Consider the following 20,933-nt stretch of genomic DNA (forward strand, 5'->3'; position numbering starts at 1 on the left):
AAAAAAAGAAAGAGTTGACTTACTGGTACACAACACTGAATGTTCTATTGGTAGTTAATAGTTAAATCATTCAGAGCTACAGGCCACATGGTAAAGGGATAGACAGGAGCCCAGTTATACTGCACTTGAAAGAGCAACTAGCACTTCCCACCTCTCTGCACACCATTCCTGCATCACTACTATTATCATACCACCTGTGGGGCTCAAGCTGATTCGTGACAAAGAATGTAATACATGCAGTCCTAAGGCAACAAAATCCCCCCTTTGTCCATCATCTAAAATGCATGTTCCTCTCACTTTCTCACAGTAGCTGTGATACATTTCAGCTTCAGTTGGTCAACAAGCTGTTAGTGTTGTAATTCACAGCCTGACAGAGCAAGACACACAAGTTAAGACTAAAGCTGTGCACTGCCCTCATGAAAACTTTATTATGATGACTGTTTCACGGTGCAGTTAATACTGCGACTGTTATACACACAAACCAGGCATATCACTAACTAGAATTAACACCTCATGTTTGTATGTCTACTCCATTCAGTCCAGTTGCATGTTTGCCCAGAAACAAATATGTGAAGTGACTCAGATATGCAAACAAAGGAATTCAATAATTAAAATAAGTAGCAAGTCCCTTTATTTCAATTATTTTGTTGAATTGAAACTTTCACTGTTTTGACATGTAAGATGGGACGGACAGACAGTTGGACATGATCACCAAGAAACACAATGTCTCCAGCCATGAATGTCACCTATGCAGAGGCATGACTAAAATCACCACCTTGCAGTTTTAACCCTTGTGAATATCACTGAGTACCAGTAAAAGGAGTAACATGTGGATCTACAAAGTAAAATATTAGTAAGAGCCAAGTTGGTGTAGCCCATGCAAAGTAAAGTACACTCTGATGAATGTACCCAGTTGAAGTCCACTATTCCCAGAAACTAAACCCAGGCACAAACGGCTTTTATTAATTCAAACATGAAAGAGCACCGACAGTGTGTGTGACTACGCTGCACTCAGCTCTAGGGTTAGGATTTAATGGCAGAATTGTTTGACTCCATATGTAATGATAGCTCAGCTATCAGTTGAATTCCTAGTAGGTTATATCAATGTGTAATCATACACATCCTCAGGACCCTGGAAGAAATCTAAATGATATCTTACCACCATTAAGTAATGCATTGCACTTCAGTGGCATGACAAAATATCTGCTATGAATATGATCTAGTTAATGTGAGTGTAGATACAGTTTTTCTAAAGTCAGGCAATTTGGCCTTCACTGCAATGATGACCACAAAGTTCAGAACATCTCAGGGCCTCTGTCTGCTTCAAAATAAAAGATTTTAAATGAGTGGGAACACCCCTCCACCACACATTTGGAGTTGAGGTCACTGTGTCTAAAAATGAATGAAAAATGTGAAAAATCTTCTCACTTCGGACAGAGATTGAAAGTTCAATATGAGAGAGATAAACTTAGTTTTAGTTTTTCTTACTGAGAACAGTGCGATAAAACAACTGCTAACCCAGGGCCATATTCAGTTTGCAAAGTCAGGGTTTAGGGTTGTGTTTGAAGATTGCTGAGCTGTCCCAATGTGGTTTAAAAAGAAACAAGTCCGAGTGTTACAGCATGTGAAAAAAAAGGAAACATTATTCAACCTCAATGCCATCACTAGCCATGGTACCAGTCCTATTTAGACCAAATATCTTACTTATTTGTATCATCAGACACATAACTGTATGTCTGAATTACACAATCCATCACTTGAAGAGGTACACTTATTGTGTACTTATTGAGGTACACTTTTGTGTATTCCATGTCTAAAAATAGCTAATAAGCGCAGGGCTTAGAGTGTGTACATTCATGAATGAATGTAAATATTTAAACTATAGACTAGGTCGGGTGACAAACCATGGTTGTTTTATGCATACTGAGACCATTACTCAATGCATTACTGTGGATTCAGCAGTTGGCATTAATGGGTATAACTTTCAGTTCAGTTCAACAAAATCTAATGGAATGGAAAACAGAAGGGACTGAACCGGAAAAGCTTGAAGAACAGTGATTGCAAAAGATAAGGGTTTCAAACGGTATGGAACTCAGTTTGATAGTTCTGTATATAGTCAGAAGACTTTTATTGAACATGCTTAACTTTGTTAGTCGTTGGATTAAGTTTCTATTCTATTTTCATTACATTTTACTGTATTTAATTTGATTCAGTATTTATTCTGTATTTTACATCCAGGGATGTATGTTATGTTTTTTATGGGGAGGGGGTTATGTGTTATGTTCATCAGGACTCAGGCCGTTCCTCTTATGTTCCCCCTTTTTCTCTGCCCCCCTCCTGTTCACCTTCTCCCCTGTGTGTGCATGTGAGTGAGTGTGGGAGTGCAGCAGTCCTGGAAACCGGGGGTGAGTCCCTTACCTTGTCGCAATTTCCTCAACAACAGCCCTACCTGACCCCAGTCTTCTCCCCACTCATCGCCACATTGTTCCATCACCTCAGTGGTACACACTCTGGGCCGATCTCAAGTTGTTCTCGATTGGTAACTATTTCTTATGTGTCCCGTGAATCCTCATAATGTTTTTTCTCTTTTTGCCTCAGGATCACAGGAGCCAACCTGTCTGCCTTATCTCCAGCTCACTGATCACAGGTTCAGCTTCAGCCAGCTCCAAGCTTGTTACCTTCCTGCTTCCATGCTTCATTAAAAGTATTTTTTTGCTCTCTCACAGTACAATCCATCTCTGTGTCTGCTTTTGGGTCCAAATCAAAATCAAACCCTCACAATGTTGTTATACTTTTGATGTGTTATGCTGTGATTGTTGCCTTCTCATGGGCACACTGAGCCACATTCCAAACAACTGATTTGTGTGGCAATACAGTATTGAATCTTGGATCTGTTTCACTTTACACCACAAACACAGATGGATTGGCTGTGACTCAGGGTGAAAAAACTCATTTGGGAAAACACTTTCGACTTCAAACTATAATTTAAAGAAAAAATTATTCCTCCTTTGACTCCAGACTCCAGAGCCTTTATTCAAGGCACTGTTTTGTGACCAAATGTTGATGTAATTCTGTAAATTAGGAGCATGTGATAGTGTGTGGAAACTCATCTCTGCCCATTGTACAGAAATGGTGGTGTCATCTTTAGCTTTTGACAACCCTTGGAGCCATATTCTCCATTGTAATGATGGTGGGGAGCTGCCATATCAAAATTCTACCAATACATGCATGCGACCAATCACGAGTCAGTCTCAGCTGTCAATCATGATGTTTCACCCCATTTTCATAAAATCAAATAACAAATTAAAACCAAATTTATTAGAAACATTAATACTTGAACAAAGATAAGTGTCCTGAGAACTAACTAAAATGGCACAAACCATCTTTGTAAAAATGTCCCTAACCCTGTATTTTCCCTTTTAAATTTGTCCATGCCTCCAACATGGGGGGATCAAGATGATTTGACTTCTCTATTGGCATTGATAGCATCTCTGACGTGTAGTGTTGTTCTTTTCAAACTCCTAAAATATTATGAAAACACCACCGACAAAGTCGAGACTAGAAGGATGATGTGTTTTGGGGGTATTTCTGTATTATATCTTTTTTTAATTTTCCTTTTTTTGTGTATTTGGTGAAATATTATTATTTAAGAAAAACAAAACAACAAGTGGACCTTGAAGTTCAGGAGTGAACGCCACCATGACACATTGAGGACAAATTTGAAATCAGATTACTTAGGACATAATTAGATGTGGTGTGAATCACACTTGGCCCCATCCTTTTTGTAATGTGAACCTACACACTAGATGATTTTTAGTGTATTTATATATTTTTTGGTCTTTGTTTTTATATATATATTCGCCCTCTCCCCTCTTTCTCTCTCTCTGTCTCTTGGATTTAAACACACATAAACAGATTGCCAGCAGACAGGTCTGTCACAGTCAGACTAGCCCAGTCACAGCATTAGGCCTTGGTGAAGAGAACTTATGTATTTATTAATTTGCATGTAACGGAGGGAAGTGAGATCTGATTACAAGATGTAACTGGAAACACATGTGGGGACATGCTGTACTGCCAGATATCAAATGATGAACTTAAAGTCATCCACTTGGGATTGGATGTTAACAACAGGTCGAAACGTAGGGTCGAATATGCAACATTTTTACATCACTTACATCATAAATTCTCCCAAATAAGCCTTGAAGATTAAAACAATAGAGGACTACGCATAGAAATGTATTTATTGGTACAAACAAGAGTTTACCTGTTGCTTTGTGTGTTTCTCAATATCAAATGCTTTTCAAAAGATTCTGTAAACCAAAAAAGGCCCAATGGGACTCAAAACCTGCCAACTTCAGACAGCATGAAACAAGGTCAAACCAACAATCTGTTCAGACCACATCTATTCTTGTTTTCCACTTCAACAAAGCATATTAAAACAGGAACATTGACTTCGGAATATATTGTATGAAAATAGGTTTCTATTGCATTTCTCCTCTTGTACTCACTTTCTGTTACATCACCTTTGTGCCAAAGAGCATGTATAAATAATTATTTGTCAGGTGTTATACATGTGCTCCTCCTCCTGTCATGCAGTCACGAAAAACCTCTAATCAAGCAGCAGCCTAGGAGGGGAAGCAGTCCACAGTAAATCCCACTCAGTGTGTCCTAAAACAAAGCTCTCCTAAATATAGAGGCTCTGACATGATGATGACAGTACAGGGACCAGAGTGTCCATGTCCCAGCTCACCAGTGCATTTCATCATGGCCCATTATTAACGTGGGAAAACATTGCTGGCTGCAAAGCAAAGCAGCGACGAATACTCAGTATAGGGCTAGTGGCAAACAAACAGAATTAGATTTAAAAAAGTAGAGTACCAGGCTGAGCTCTAGGGTAAAAGGAAACTTTCCAGAAAAAAAAGGAGAGCATCAGTGTTGTCAGCAAAAGGCAAAACAGCAACATGTTTTATTTTTACTTTCAAGTGACAAACTCCCGAGAAGCTGTTGGTCTGTCATAAACAGAGAAGGGAGTGAGATGATGAACTTAAAAGGAACATCGAGCGGTGAAATAAGGTTGATTCAAAAAGATGAATGGATAGACAGGTCAAAAAACACTAGACATAAAGCACTGTTCATTTTCTGTTTCTAACCTACAGTCAACTGATCATAACCTTGATCATGATCATTCCTAAAATTTTGACCATGCATAGCTGCTCTGTGTGTGTGTGTGTGTGTGTGTGTGTGTGTGTGTGTGTGTGTTGAATCCGTTCACAAATTGTGAACGGATTTCACAACATATGGTGAAAATATCACTTGGGAGTGTAACTCTGGATTTCTAACTTCTGGAGCTGATCAACACAAATATAGTTGAAGATATTTCCACAAATAAAAATGACAATCTAAAGCTTATATACTGCGGGTATATGTTGTTTCTGCGTGATGCTGAAAGCTGTTGCTAGTTGAATAGAGATCTCTTTCCCTGAGGCTGAAAGGCATCACATAGGGTGTCTCTTGAAGTGAGAATAACACCTATTATCACATGCTTCTAATCCTCAGATTTATGCCCAGAATTGGTCAGAAACCATCACAAATCTTCCTTGGATTTTCTTAAAGAGTATAATACAGATACGGTTATTGTCGTTGATATTTAATGGTCTGTAATTATATAACGTTCTAGTCTTGATGCACACTCGAAGAGCTTTACAGTACATTTGTTTTTCCCTTCACCCACACATTCATATTCTGCATCTATGGGCATCATTCTTTCTATGAGAGTGGCCCATCAGTCTGGGGTTTAATATCATACTTTCCCTTGATGTGTGTTTTTCAGGTGTGTGCTGATGTGCTGGTCCTCAGAAAGAAACCCATTCGACTATGAGCAAGCTGTAATGATGTTGAGATTGGCCTTAATCATCACAGAGAGCATGTCTCTGCAAAGTCAACAAATTTCCCTTGATGGCTGTGCTGCCCATAAAGGCGCTGTATGTACACTGTACAACAGTGTACCTGGTAGTTAGTCTACACCCCAAAAATCACAACTGCTTTCTATGTCACGCTGCTGAATTTCTACTATATAGTTTTGTTATACTATATCTATGAGAGTGAAAAATTTCGCTCAACTGAACTAATAAGTGTGAACTCTAGTGCTTGAGTGTGGTCTCACTGTCTTCACAGCACTGTTACACACCTTCTGTAGCTCTACCATTCAGTGGACTTATTTTAGCTTGAAAGGATACTAAGGCCAAATCCTATTTCACCCCTTCTCCCTACCCCTACCCCTTACTTTTGAGGGTTATCTCTAAACAGAGCTAAAAGGGGTAGTGGTTGAAATCTTCCCCTATGAATTGGGACAGCGCTTCAAGAAGCCGTTACATCATCAGTAGTCGTCCCGGGAAGAGACAGGTCATTAGTAGTCGTTGGTGTAAACAGATGTGACAAAAAAAATGTCTAGGGATGTCGTTGTAACAACATTGTTGAGATCTTAAATAAACCAATGCTATCGCAGTAAATAGAGTGACAGACCTATAATATCCAAATAACATCTATACTAATGCAGATGAATCATATTACCAGGGAAATATCCAGGTCATGTTTTCCTGCTATCCCTCTGTACGATGGCAATAATGGTACAGCACAATGACATTTGTCATTCATCGAATGGAAATTGAAAAGCTTGCATGCTCTGCATTATTTCACGTATAAATCAAAAGCTTTCAGCTTCAGGTTACTAGCAGGGGTCTGTAGACAACCCTGCAAGGATGCTTTGTTATTAGGAAAAGTTAAATTCAGTTACCTCCCATGATTTCATGCGACACAGAATTATGACAAAATTATTTTTGTTTTGTAAAAAAACAACCATAATACATTGAACTGTATTAAACTAAGATGGAACAACTATTATTATAGTTTTGAAATGATTAATGGAGAAAATTATACATTTATGGATCTCTGCCATCTTGCAGATGATTTGCAAGGCAATCTGGGAAATTCTCATAGCTCTCGGTTTGAAGTGTGGGTCTGAAAAAATCTAAGTTTCTAGAGTTGTGCAGCCTTACCCTCCATCCCAACAAGAATGGGGACACCCTACTCCTACAGGTGGACACGCAAAAACGGAGGAGAAGGGCTAAGGGGTAGAGAGAAGGGGTGAATGGGATGAGCCTAAAACCTAAAATCCAGGGTTTGATATATTAAGTATGATGAAGAGAGGGTAGTGCAGAGGCATGAAAAATAGCTGCAAAGAATAAGTTCATGCTTGCTCCTCACAAGCACTTTCCATAAATCAATAAAACTCAAGATGAAATATGAACAAAGCTTGAGAGGACACACAACAGCCTCTGCTCCAGCTAACAGGTGTTGCCACAGAACTGTCCCCACCTTTTGTTTTGATGCAATTTTATACAATTGCTCGATTTACATTACAATATCTGATCATAACAATATTTTTATAATATGACCCCTTACCTGACACATTCCATTGATGCACATGTTTAAGGCATCTGCCTGGCATCGTGTCCCATCCAGCACCTTAGGGGCAAGTTCAACAGTGAGGCTTCTCCCTTTAGCCTGGCACTGCAGGACGCAGGGTGCAGAGGAGTCATACGGGGCTGGGACCCACTCATATGTGACACCCTGGTACTTGATATCATTGTGGGCTGAACATTGCTGGGCCCGGAAATCTCCTGACTCTGCAGGGCAGTCCTGTGGAGAGGAATAACAAGATCAAGGACAGATGTTGGAATGTGACACCACATTACATCATTATGATAACTTACTTTGAGTAAATTGGTATTACAAATATGGAATGGAACTTTATGTAAAAAGATTGAAAATAATTGTTGTTATACTTTCAATACAAAACAAAAAAAGTGTATTTTCATTGTGTTTTTCTGAACATTTTTTCGTAATCAATTTCTTGGTTTTACATTTTCTCTTGTATCTGAGGAGTCTTGGCTACCAAGGAGAAGACTACTAGTTAAGCAAACATTGATCTAATCAATGCAGATTCCATAGCATTAAGACATATTAAAGACTTAAAAGCAAATGTTTTATGAGGAAAGAATTTAATTAATCATGTTTGACGATTAAGGACACACATAATGTTTAATGGGAGAAAAACAAAATATAAAGCAGCCGATTATCTAAAGAGGCAAATGTTTAATTTAAATTAAGCTTTAATTAAAGAAGTGGTTTGTTTGTGTATGTGTATGTGTGTGTGTGTGTGTGTGTGTGTTTGTGTGTGTGTGTGTGTTCTCTAGCCACTGCAGTATTAAAACCAAAATGTTATAATGAGTCCTCAGTATTCATAAGATCCCCCATTCATCAATACCTTATTGGACCATCTCTTATTGTCCTGGTCCAGTAGATTCTTGTTTGTTTTTTAACTCAGTTTGATTGTTGTGTGCCTGTGCCTCAGGTTAATTTCAGCAGATCTAATTGTCTGCTTCGCCCACCTCTTCCTTATGTGTACAAGCGCCTGTCATATGCTCCTGATCAAAATCTTAAGACCAGTTAAAAAATTGCATGAATTTGCATTTTGCACTGTTGGATCTTAGGAAGGTTCTAAGTAGAGCTTCAAAATGCAAAAAGAAGAAATGGGAACAAGAGACCAAAAGTTGTGAGCAGGCAATTTATTGAAAACAACAATTTAACTCAAATAGGCTGTTCATCAGCTGATCAAAAGTTTAAGACCACAGCCTTTAAAAGCCAAAATCTGTGCACAAATTTGGATTCCATGTCATTTCCTGTCAAGTAATCACACTGTGAAGATCTCTTGATGGCAAAGGCAAAAAAGCTCACCGTCTTTGAACGTGGTAGGATTGTTGAACTGCATAAACAAGGCCTCTCACAACGTGCCATCGCTGCTGAGGTTGGACGCAGTGACACAGTCATTTTGCATTTCTTAAAAGATCCCCAGGGTTATGAAACAAAAAAATCAAGTGGTAGACCCAAAAAAATCTCACCGGCGCTGAGCCGGAGGATCCGAATGGCTGTCCGTCAAGACACGGGACGATCCTCGTCCCAAATTAAGGCCATTACTGGTGCTGACTGCAGCCCAATAACCATCAGACGGCATCTGCGAAGGAAGGGCTTCAAAAACAAGAAACGTCTTCAAAGGCCACGTCTCCTTCACGCCACAAAATTGCCCGTTTAGACTTTGCAAGGGAGCACCAAACATGGGACATTCAAAGGTGGAACAAAGTTTTATTCTCTGACGAGAAAAAATTTAACCTTGAGGTTCCTGATGGCTTCCAACGTTACTGGCATGACAAGGAGATGCCACCTGAGATGTTTTCTACGCGGCACAGTGGAGGGGGCGCCATCATGATCTGGGGTGCTTTTTCCTTCAATGGAACAATGGAGCTCCAGGTTGTGCAGGGGCGTCAAACAGCAGCTGGCTATGTGGAGATGTTGCAGCGGGCATCCCTCATGACTGAGGGCCCTCGTCTGTGTGGTAACGACTGGGTTTTTCAGCAGGACAACACTCCAATTCACAATGCCCGTCTGACCAAGACTTTTTTCCAGGAGAATAACATCACTCTTTTGGACCATCCTGCGTGTTCCCCTGATCTTAATCCAATTGAGAACGTTTGGGGATGGATGGCAAGGGAAGTTTACAAAAATGGACTTCAGTTCCAGACAGTGGATGCCCTTCGTGAAGCCATCTTCACCACTTGGCGCAACATTCGCACTAGCCTTTTGGAAACACTTGCATCAAGCATGCCAAAACGAATTTTTGAATTGATCAACAATAATGGTGGAGCTACTCATTACTGAGTCAGTTTTTGACACTTTAATTTCTGTTTTAGGAGGTTTTTTTTTTTTTTTAGCTGTGGTCTTAAACTTTTGATCAGCTGATGAACAGCCTACTTCAGTTAAATTGTTGTTTTCAATAAATTGCCTGCTCACAACTTTTGGGCTCTTGTTCCCATTTCTTCTTTTTGCATTTTGAAACTCTACTTAGAACCTTCCTAAGATTCAACAGTGCAAAATGCAAATTCATGCAATTTTTTAACTGGTCTTAAGATTTTGATCAGGAGTGTATATCCAGCCCCGTCTCCACTGCCTGCTCAGCTGGCTGTGCCACTCTCCAGCCTTTCCTGTTGCATTCAAAACCATCTTGATGCAAAATGGAATTAACTTTAAACTGTTCTCTGAGTAGAAGTTCTACATTGGGTAGATGACTCTAACACTATGGTCCATGTTTATAAGAATTTCACAATGAGGTAGACAGCTGAAGGAAGAAGACTTTTTATCCAAAGGGGAACTTGAATTGGAGGCTTCCTAAGGCTTCAGCAATACATGTTCATTTGAAAATGGCGTTTTCAAACACACATCTATCCACACATGATTTTTGTCTTCAAATGAAATTTAATCACTGTTTATACTACTATGCCTGAAAATGCATCTCACGTGACTGCATGCACATGCTGTTGTACATTACATTACATTTAGCTGAACGTTTTACCCAAAGCGACTTACACTAAGTGCATTTAACCATGACGGTACAAACCCAACAACAAGAATCAAGAGAGTAACATTTTTCTTCAAGATATCCAAACTATAAACTGCTATATGTAAGTGCCCTATAAGTGCTTTTTCTTTTTTATCCAAGGTATAGTCGGAAGAGATATGTTTTTAGTCTGCAGCAGCAAGATGTGTAGACAGGAAGGTAAAGGGAATAGTCGCAGGTTGATTAAATAAGCGAGCACGCCCGCTTCTTTCTGCCTTAGCAACTGAAAGCCTTCAGTATTAATGGATAAGATGCTGTCTCTCCTTAAAAGCCAAGAAAGCCCCCACCTGTGTTTTTACCATGCACAATTTGGTACAAAGGCTAAAAGGTGTCGCTCCCATGCATTTTCAACAGGACGGGAAATGGCGTGGCCAGCCAAACTACCTGCTAAGTGTGGATTTCCTGTGTGCTCGTGGGTTGTTAGTCGATATCAAGAGCTGCCGCCTGATTGCTGGAGTGACTTTTTGTTCAACAACGCCCAATCGCTCTCCAGTTCCACATATTCAGGACTTTCCTGCCCGCCTGGCTGTTAAGCCATATTTTCCGAGGTGAAACTAGTCCGTGGCTATAACCAGGTTCTTGTGCACCCACTAGACATGCCCAAGATAGTGGGTATCACGTCATTTTGACTTTTTCGAATTCCTTCAGATGCCATTCGGCCTTAAAAATCCAGCACAGACTTTTCAGCGGCTTATGAATATTGTGCTGAAGGACCTGCCTTTTTTTATATGTTTGGCTGACCCAGTCAGCCTGATTATAAACCCAGCCAAGTGTCACATTGGGCTGATGGCTATTGACTTCTTGGGACACGGCATTACTAAGGACGGGCAGTACCTCTCACCTCAAAGGTTTACGCTTTCACAAACTTCCCATGCGAGCAGTTACTGGAGCGGTTCATTTAGGTTTGGACTATGATTGCATGGCAGCAGACCAAGATTCTGATCAGGCACTGAGGTTGGCTGAAACGGGTCTGAAGTTGGAGGATGTTGCTTTAGGTACTGCTGGCAATACACTCCTGTGTGATATTTCCACAGGCCAGACACAACCAGTCGTTCCCACGGGATGCAGAAGGGATTTCTTTAGTAAGGCCAGGCTAATTTTTAAGGTCCAACCTTTTATGTAAAGTTCCTTGACATTATGTATATAGTGATTTACTGCTATACAAATAAAATTTAATTTGAGTGCTATACAAATAAAATGTAATTTGATTGAATTGTAGTCCTGTCACTATATTGATGAGTCGTCCACACACGTCGGTAGCTGGTAGAAAATATTAGGAAATAGTCAAACCTAGTGTAGGATTTATGGACGTCAGAGTGTAAAGAAAAATCTGATGCTGTTATTGTCCCTAATATGAACACTCACTACTCTCCACCCAAAATAACACAGAAAAACACAACAGATAACTAGAATTGGGGACACAGGCTTATAATGTGTGTCTGCCCTGATCCTGAATCTGTGTCGGCCGTGATCCACCGCTGCTTATTGAACTTAGGATAAACCTTGTGCAAACACACCTGGCTTTTACAGGAATGAGAGATGGCACTCTGATTGGTTTATTTCATGTTAAGCTCAAAAGATCTTTTGAGATCTAAAAAGAGATCCATAATTAAGCTATACATGCACCTCATGCAAAGACCTATATTTTTTTTACAACACTGAACTAAATCAATAGATTATCTCTTCAAGTTAACACATATTATCTTAAAACCATGTAAGAACTAACATTAATCATGAGATGACTCACCAAATTGCTGCAGCTTCTGTAGCGGATGTTTTTGCCATCACAGCTTCTGCACCATAAAGTAAAAAAACAGAAAAAGTAATTTGAGTACAAAGCAAACCAACTGGTTACTCAGGAAAAGTCAGGATATATTATTGAAGAATAAGTCTGAAGAGCATGGAATGGCGAGAAGAGATGAGTTAATGCAGACCATGTTGATCATCCCAACATGTATGATTTGCTGGAAAGACGTCACGTGAGAAGAGATGCGTAGACACAGACAAGATCCTTATTTTATTATCCAGATTACAACTAATCATACTTAGTGTCACAAAATGATGAAATTATCATACATCATGCTTATAACAATTATAATTATGGTAGATCTGGAAAAACTGGTTCCACTGCACCTTAGAATTGACTCTATTATTCTCTTAACTGTGAAGTATTGAGAAACCATTCTTCTTAAACTTATTTCAAAATCTGATATTTTGCTGATGACTTTAAAGGGCATTGTCTCCAGTAAGAGTTAAGGTCTGGTGAAAGGTTTTTTTTCTTTTTCTTTTATAAATATCTTCTGCGCATTAAACCTGTTTTACTTAAGGTTAAGATTGGGGAAGAAGAGAGTGGGTAAGACAGGCAAATGGCCACGTACGCTCGAAAACCTGGGAGCCACCATATTTTTTTCATACTTATCAAACGATTTCAGTGACCCCTCTTGTCCTCTGGATTGGGGCTTTGTCATTTCATCCCTCCTCGATTTATCAGATTTTTATTTGGAGTTAATTGCTTCATGTGCCTACTGTTCATATTGTAAAGTTATGACCAAATATTCATGAGGCTTTATTCTTTTATTCGCTCACACTGTCTAGTTGTGTGTCGTTTGCTATACTTCTCTCCCCCTCAGTTTTTCTGTGCAATAGGTTTTTCCCTCTTCCCAGTTTTGAATATTTTCCCTTCTTTCTCACCTTGGTCTTTGATGAGCTTCTCTCAACTTTCCCTGGATCAGACAGGACTGCAGGCACTGCCTTAAGTACAGGCTCAACGTGATAGATGACTGCACACATACTCAAACCCATGCACACAGCCACACAACTGTAAGGTTACAGCACAGCCCACCTGCAGCACACATAACTGAGCCAGCAGCCATCTCAGCAATTCACTAAGCTCCAGCTGGCAGAGTCCAAAATGCTTGCACACAAACACACACACACACACACAAACAGTGTGTCAGAATAAATTCCCACCCTGTGTGAAATGTGCCATGGCATAACGTTCATTTCCCCATGACAGCATGGACACGCTGTTAAACCCTTTCCACCTTGTTAGCAACAATAACAAAACCCAATCTCCCTGTGTGTGTTAACTGCCGTAAAGTCTACATTTCTCCTGCAGGCTTATGTTGGGACATGGTTTTTATGCAAAAAGCAGGCTTCTCTTTCAGGCCTGTATGGGAAGTCGTACAGGGTATCCGCGGGGTCTTGAAAAGTATTAAAAGGTGATAAATAAATTTAGGGAAAATCAAGACCCTTGAAAAGTATTAAAAAGTCTTGAATCATTTTCGAATTCAAGACTCTGTGTAGCCGATGGTTTTTTCCTCTTATACTGTCAGGCCTCAGCCGAAAAGTGACACGAGAGATGGTTATTTAATCTGGAGATCGCACCCGTATATTTTCCTTCGCACTTCTCTCTGGACAACACCCCCTTCCGTTAGAACCCCCCTTCAAAATAAGAGTCCCACCAGCACCTTGCTTATAACAGGAACTACACATCAACCTTCCACAATAAAGCCACTAAATAAAATAGCTTACAAATGTGTTGTTTTCTCGATGTGAATAGCACATTTGTCAAAAGTTGTTAAGAGTTTATGTGAATTCACTTATTCTAGTCCTCACGACAACGCAACAAAAAAATACCTGGTGTTCAAACGGGGACGGGGCTCGAGCGCGAGACCGCAGCGCGAATAGCACGAGTCGTTGAATCTTCCATGTAGAGGACGGCTAGCTGCGAACAGTAAGCCTCACATTATTTATATTGCTGCAATGGGTACGTGTAAATTCGCGGGGTCATGGCTGGAACACGAGCAGTTCAAGCCCTGGCTGAAGCCCGTCGCTGGGAGTGACCGGGAGGCTACTGTTTGGTCTGTAGGAAGAAAGCGAGTGTAGCTTCAATGGGGATCAATGCTCTTCGGTCAGCCACAGAAGCAAGGCGCTAACCACGAATCCGCTACGGCACGCAGACAGCGGTTGTCCATCGAGCATTGGGCAACAACTCCCTCGGTTAACGTTGTTACACGACCCAGTACGAGTACGAAAGCTGAAGCTAGTAACTAGCTGCTAGCATTACTAACTTGTACAGACGTCAGTGACGTCGCCACGCCACCGCCGCGTGCACAAGTGTTGTGGTGTCTCGACACAACAGTAAAACACCTCTCTCACGTCCAATGAATCATATTTGTAAGGAGTGAGCACTACCACAGCTCAGTTGGTTTTGTCCATGTTCAAAGTTTACACACGTACAATTCTGAGTTCTGTTATTATATGTTGACAATACACCACTGTTCACACACATACACACACTTTAACGTGTAGTCAGATACACATAGCGTAAACACACAAACATAACACATAGTTCTTCTCCTGCTTCTCAACCTCAGAATGGTTCATACTCCTTAAAAAGGGAGTCTGCCTTAGCGGACAGATAACAGGTTTTCAAACCTCTGGCTTCATGAATCACTTTGTTATATTAGTTGTGAGACTCCCTCACACACACACAGCGGACAGATTAGACTAGAGGTTTTCATGCCTTTCTCACAGTTTTCTATGACCTCACTTCACTTCACACACACATAAAATAAGCGCACACACGAGGCAATATGCTCATGAACTTTAGTAACCGCGACACGGCTTGCACGTCATCACGCAACACCAGGAGGAGGACCAAACGACGCCAGGAGGACGACCCGACGAGATCCGACCAATACCAATCCAAGAAGAACCTCTGTCATGCCCAGTATCAATATATAAGCTTTCTGCGTACTCTGCCTCAACGCCATTTTTCCTGTACAGGATCAGTGGACCATGCATGATCATTTGCTAGACACCGCAGTTTCCTGACCTGTGACCTCTGAATAAACCTGCTTAATTTGAACTTGAGAACGACGCCTCCTGCCTTTGATTTCCACCCGCAACATATATCATAATACTGGGAGAATAGCGCAGATTGTAATTTCCTTCAGGTGAGATACCAGACTAGTTGTCAGTTAAACACTTTGTTGCACTAAAGACATGCCACATGGTGGCTCTTTTTGAGAAAGTTGTAGCATTATATCAGTGAATATGTTGATCTGATTTGTGTTATTTATGCTGCAAAATAGTTTTATTCTTTAAAGTATTATAAAAGTGCCTATTGCAGAGTTGACTGAACCAGTTACTGCTCAGTGTGTCTTTGCAGTGTTTCTCACACCACAAGTAGATTCTGACTGCCATATTAAATTCAATCCAGCCTTTTAATTTGTCTCTCAAAGTGGACCAGATTGATGCATCTTTACTTTAAAATGTACTATATCCTCTTCCAAGAGGGTCCAGGGTCCATCCACCATGATCTCTACAAATCCTGTGGGAAACACTGTTGTTTGCATGTGTGAGTGAGTGAGTGAGTGAGCATGTTATTTTTTAAAATAAATTATGCCTTTGGCTTAGAAACTCAATTTATTATTTTGAGATGTATTCCCTCCCGGCCTATCTGAATTCTGTTGTGTTGATGCAGTGCTACATAGAAGTTCTGGCAAACTTCTTTTAATTTTGCAATCTCAATTGTGTCGCTGATGTAAATCAATCAATAAATCAAATTTTATTTGTATAGCCCATATTCAAAAATCACAGTTTGTCTCACAGGGCTTAAACATGGTGAGAAATCCTCTGTCCTTAACCCTCAGCAAGAGTAAAGGTAAAAATACGTAGAAACCTCAGAGCCACATGTGAGGGATCCGTCTCCCAGGAAGGACACAAGTGCAAGTTGCAACAGATGTCAAGTGTAGGAAAACATCATCGGAATTAAAGTTTTTAGCAGCATTGATGAGGGTTAACATTTTGAAGGATAACTTAAAAACTATATGTCAAGCAGTCCTGCTACAATCATAGTCTCTGGTCAGCAGCCAGCAAGATCATGATCCAGCATCCAGATGGGATATATGTAGATGTAACCGGTTACAGCTCCTAGTGGCGCTGGGGTCTTGAAAAATATTAGAAGGGTCCTGAAAAAGGTCTTGAAAAGTATTGAATTTAATCTCAGGATTGCTGCATATACCCTGTCGAAACCTGAAAGCACATGTCCTTTGTCCTGAGAAGGCCGCATGTGCTGGAGAATACTCAATCTCCCAGAGTGCAACGTGTTCTCTTTGTCCTGAGAAGGCCAAGCAACTCAGTCTCCCAGGGGTCTACAGGTTCCTTTTGTTTCAGCAAAGTCACACCTAGGTGCCAAGAGCCACCCAAGATCAACTCCAATTGGTCACTCTGGTCATATGACCTGGGGGTCACTGGGCCTATTTAAGAGCAGGCCTCCCCAAACTCTTCCTCTTTGCTCCATTCCCTCTGAGGGCCGAAGGCCGCTCCAGCCGCCTCTCCTGCAACTCTAAAGGAAGGGGGTCCAGGCTGCTTCACCCTCTTCCTCCATCGATCACCACTGAGGACAGCAGGCTGCCAGCCTTTCCTCCTGCATCAGCGAGTGTAGAAACCTGATTTCTCCAGCTCAAATCTTCTCTTTCCAACAACTGGAGGTCAAAGGTCGAGCTTCCCGCTCATCTTCTCAAGAAAACCTCCACGCATCCCAAGCTGCTTCTAAACTCCTTGCAGCGACTCGGTGTCCTGCAGGTAAGAACTAAAGATTCAATAAGCAACTGAACTGCACAGCTCAACAGAACCGCGGAAGCAGAGACCACACGAGCCAGAAGACTTCACAGAACTGAGAACTGAACTGCAACTTCTTTTCCCCTTTATCCTTGGACTGGTAACATAATCTGGGCTTAATAATTTTACTAGGCTAAGCAAGACTGTTTATTTGATTCTGTGTGGTGTTCATAAGTTTAAAGTTTGATATATGTGGTGTTATTGTGGTTACAAGCTAAATCAAAGTTAATGTGAGCTAGGCTCTACTCAGACTCTGCCATTTTCTAATTAGCATTTTCACAGACACCGCATATCTCCTCACCTCATTAGCTCAGACCCCGCTGCATGTCGTAAAACCACTTCTGCAGAAGAAGGGACTGCTATTTTAGGGGGGTCAAACCACCATTTTGGAAGCATGCTGAGGAAGGTGTGACTTTCTTTGTTTAACTACCAGAGAGACCCTCTCTCACACACACACACACACACACACACACACACACACACACACACATACATCTTTGTTAGTTAGTATTTTGTTTAGTAATTGGTGTTTTATACTTATTATGTTCATAATAAATGTTTTCTTTTAAACTTGTCCTGTCATTAATGTTGCATAAGTGAAGTTTGCCAACCGTTACACTGTCAAGAACTCTATAAACCTTAACTGTTCATTATATAGTCTTTAATAGTAAATATTAAGATTTCTAATTGAACTAGATCTAAATGAGACTGATCTTAATCAATAAATTGGCTATCTTTTCCCTTCTATGAAGGGTGGTGCCCCGCGAGAACTTAGTCAAACTAAAGTTATGATTTAATATTAATATTTTAAATATTAACGTTTTATTTTTCTATTTTTGATAACCAAATTTATTGAACGCCTTAAGGCACACTAGCTTATGGTATAACTCCTAACCATTATTGCACAACACTTACAATAACAGTTGACTAAACTGGTAGCAGCTCATTCACGCCAGTGTAAAGTAGGCCTGGTGTAATCTGCCATTCAGGGCAGACATGGAGCTGAAAACGACTAAAACCATTGAGCAAACTCCAAGCTAATCCAGGCCCAAATAACAGCAAGCCACGGCTCTATATTAATGGACCTGTTGATACATTTTTTTCCCACTAAATTGCACTAACTGTCCTCCAGCTTGTAACATGCTATAACTGCTTCTGAGGGTTTGAGGGTTGTTACTCTGCTCTTTGCCAATCTCTGCTTGCTCACACCAGTTTTAGACTGTGGATCACCTATACCTTCCTGTAATATCTGCCAAGCTCGTCCTACCTTGCTCTGATTGGTTTCAATATTTGAAGGCCTCTGTTTTATGTTAAAGGGACTCTTACCTTTGTTGCATTTGAGAATTACAGCACATTCAAATCATCCCGCCTTCCTCCAATGCCCCACCCCCTCGTTCCCATCCGCGGTGTTTTTTTGAAGAAACTTTATTTACAAGCAGACTTAGAACCTACTGCCTCCGCGCACGCACGTGAGTTTTTGTTTACCAAAGCAATGGATTTGGATTCAGAAGCACCGGTAAGTTATATACATTGATGACGCGGGCCCGAATGCGCCACTAGAAGCACACGGAAAACCTGCATGTCCATGCAGCAAACAGACAGGTCTGTCGGCCAATAAGGTCCTTCGGTCCGAAGAATTGTATTGGTTGAAGTTTTCACTAAATATTATGAGAGTGAAATATTTGTTTTTTTTTTACTCCTGGTGGGTCTGTCTTGCATTTTAGAGTGTCATTACCTTATTAATACCAATTTAACCTTATCCAAAAAAAGTGTAAAAATGCAACAAAGGTAAGAGTCCCTTTAAGCCTGAAATGTATTGCCTGTCCTGGAACCTGACCTTCAGGGAACGTGATCACATTTAAAAGCTTTTTGCATGTTTTTACACTATTTTTTTAAAAACGTGTTTAACTGTTTAGCTTGAACATTTTTGTTCTCTAATCCGTCTGATTCCCGGTTTTTCACTAAGAGAACAGGTGAGGGTGGACCAATCACAACAAGTCTCAGATGTCAATACACATAAGACATTAGATCCAGTGTTGCTGTAAATACTGAATACTGCAGCTATAAGGTACAGATCTATAAGTAAGCCCCAACATGATGTATTGAGCATGCCTCATCTTCAGCTCTACTCTGTCACGAAAGTATAAAAAATCTCATCAAACAGCATAATGACATAACAAGCCTGCTCTAAAACGATTTTATTTTTATTTGCAGAGGTACAAAGTAGCAAAGGGACAATATCCATTTGCCTAAAAGCATTCTGATTGTGATTTACACGTTGGTTAGAGAATCAGAAGCACTCTGTTGTCTGTAGTTAAGAATTTGACAGCTGGGAAAATAAATAGGGTTAATTACAACTTGTGTTGTAGTGGGGGTTTGACTCCATTTGAAAAACTGAGGAAAATATATTCTTACAGCCAGTCAGGAGACAGAGGCTGATATGTAAATAACTCACAATGATATAAGGAGTGAATGAATTGCACTTAGAGCTTCGCACATTTAACACTGGCTATAAATCAGGAATTTCAGGCATGACTAAACGAAGGGAAACACTGAGGAGAAGAAAAAACAACTGCGACTGTGAGGAACCAGACTGGAACATGGTGCATGAGATTTAAGGGTACGTTTATTTCCTTGCAAATTTTAAACTAAAAATTTGAGAATTAATTATGTAGTTTTAGTTTACCTTAATTGAAATATAGAAAATAAAACACAATTGATGAGTTTGAGAACTCACTTTTTTCAATGTAAAATGAAAAGGGAACAAATAAAGCTTTATTTTCTCACATACTTTTGTCAGTACATGTGTTAGATAGACATGCAATTAAAATAATTTGTATATGAATAGAACCACAACACAGTTTAAACGTCCCTTTACTTTACTTTTCATTTATAGTGAAATGTTCTTGTCCTTTCCATTGCCCCCATTTAAATCAATACAGCACTGGACTTTATTTAAAGCATATTGATTGTTTTATTGCATATTTCACTCTTACTCTAAATGTATTATCTTCATTGTCTTATTTGACTGTTACAAAATGAAGCCTGCCTTTGGTCTGCTGTGTATATTGTACTGCAGTATACCACAATCATAACCTTGACTTTGAAAGTAAACTGAAGATAAAAACTTGTCTTTTTTAGTTGCTTCCATTTTTAACCTAATACAAACTTCGAGAGGACCCACGGCCAAGATGTGTGTGTGTTTGTGTGTGTTGGTGTGGGCGCATACGTTTACGTGCACGCATGTCTATCTATAGTTATGAGGGCCAATTTTGGTAAAATACCATCATTGTGAAGACAGTTGGGCTTGTCCTCATAAATTCAATGGGCTGTTTGAGGGTTAAGACTTGGTTTTAGGGTTAAGGTCAGGCATTTAGTTGTGATGGTTAAGGTAAGGGTAAGGGGCTAGGAAATGGATTACGCCAATGAGTCCTCACAACTATAGAGAGAGATGTGTGTGTGTTGAAGCTGGATGTTTTCACTTTAGCCAGATGAGTCCTCAGAGAGCAATAAAGATGATGGCAACCAACACACAAGACAAACAGAGATATACACACACATATTTATATATTTTGTGTGTTGGTAACAGTGATCACAGCTCCAGGCATCTGGAAATGATTCCGGAAATCTTTCTCCGGATTTGTTTAGGCTTCCTCCGCACAAGGGAGATTCACACTCTGAAGTCATTAAAAAAATGTCTCCCAAAAAGGAAGCTGTCCTGCAAGTGTTTGTCTTTGAGTCTGTGTGTGCTACTTACTGCCGGCAACTTCGATCTCTAGACACAATTAGTGAG

At 40.2% G+C, this 20,933-nt stretch overlaps 1 protein-coding gene across 1 annotated transcript in view; it reads right to left on the minus strand.

Moving 5' to 3' along the window:
- adamtsl3 (ADAMTS-like 3) overlaps positions 1 to 20,933 on the minus strand; it is a 179,601-nt gene that overhangs the window by 96,784 nt on the left and 61,884 nt on the right. Inside the window, exons 4-5 of the mRNA XM_061067677.1 lie at positions 12,258 to 12,303; positions 7,462 to 7,698 (exon numbers count right to left, since the gene is read on the minus strand). Of these exons, the coding sequence (XP_060923660.1) occupies positions 7,462 to 7,698; positions 12,258 to 12,303 (283 nt within the window). The remainder of the gene's footprint in view (positions 1 to 7,461; positions 7,699 to 12,257; positions 12,304 to 20,933) is intronic.

The sequence above is a fragment of the Limanda limanda genome, chromosome 3, assembly GCF_963576545.1.
Source record: "Limanda limanda chromosome 3, fLimLim1.1, whole genome shotgun sequence".
NCBI lineage: Eukaryota > Metazoa > Chordata > Actinopteri > Pleuronectiformes > Pleuronectidae > Limanda > Limanda limanda.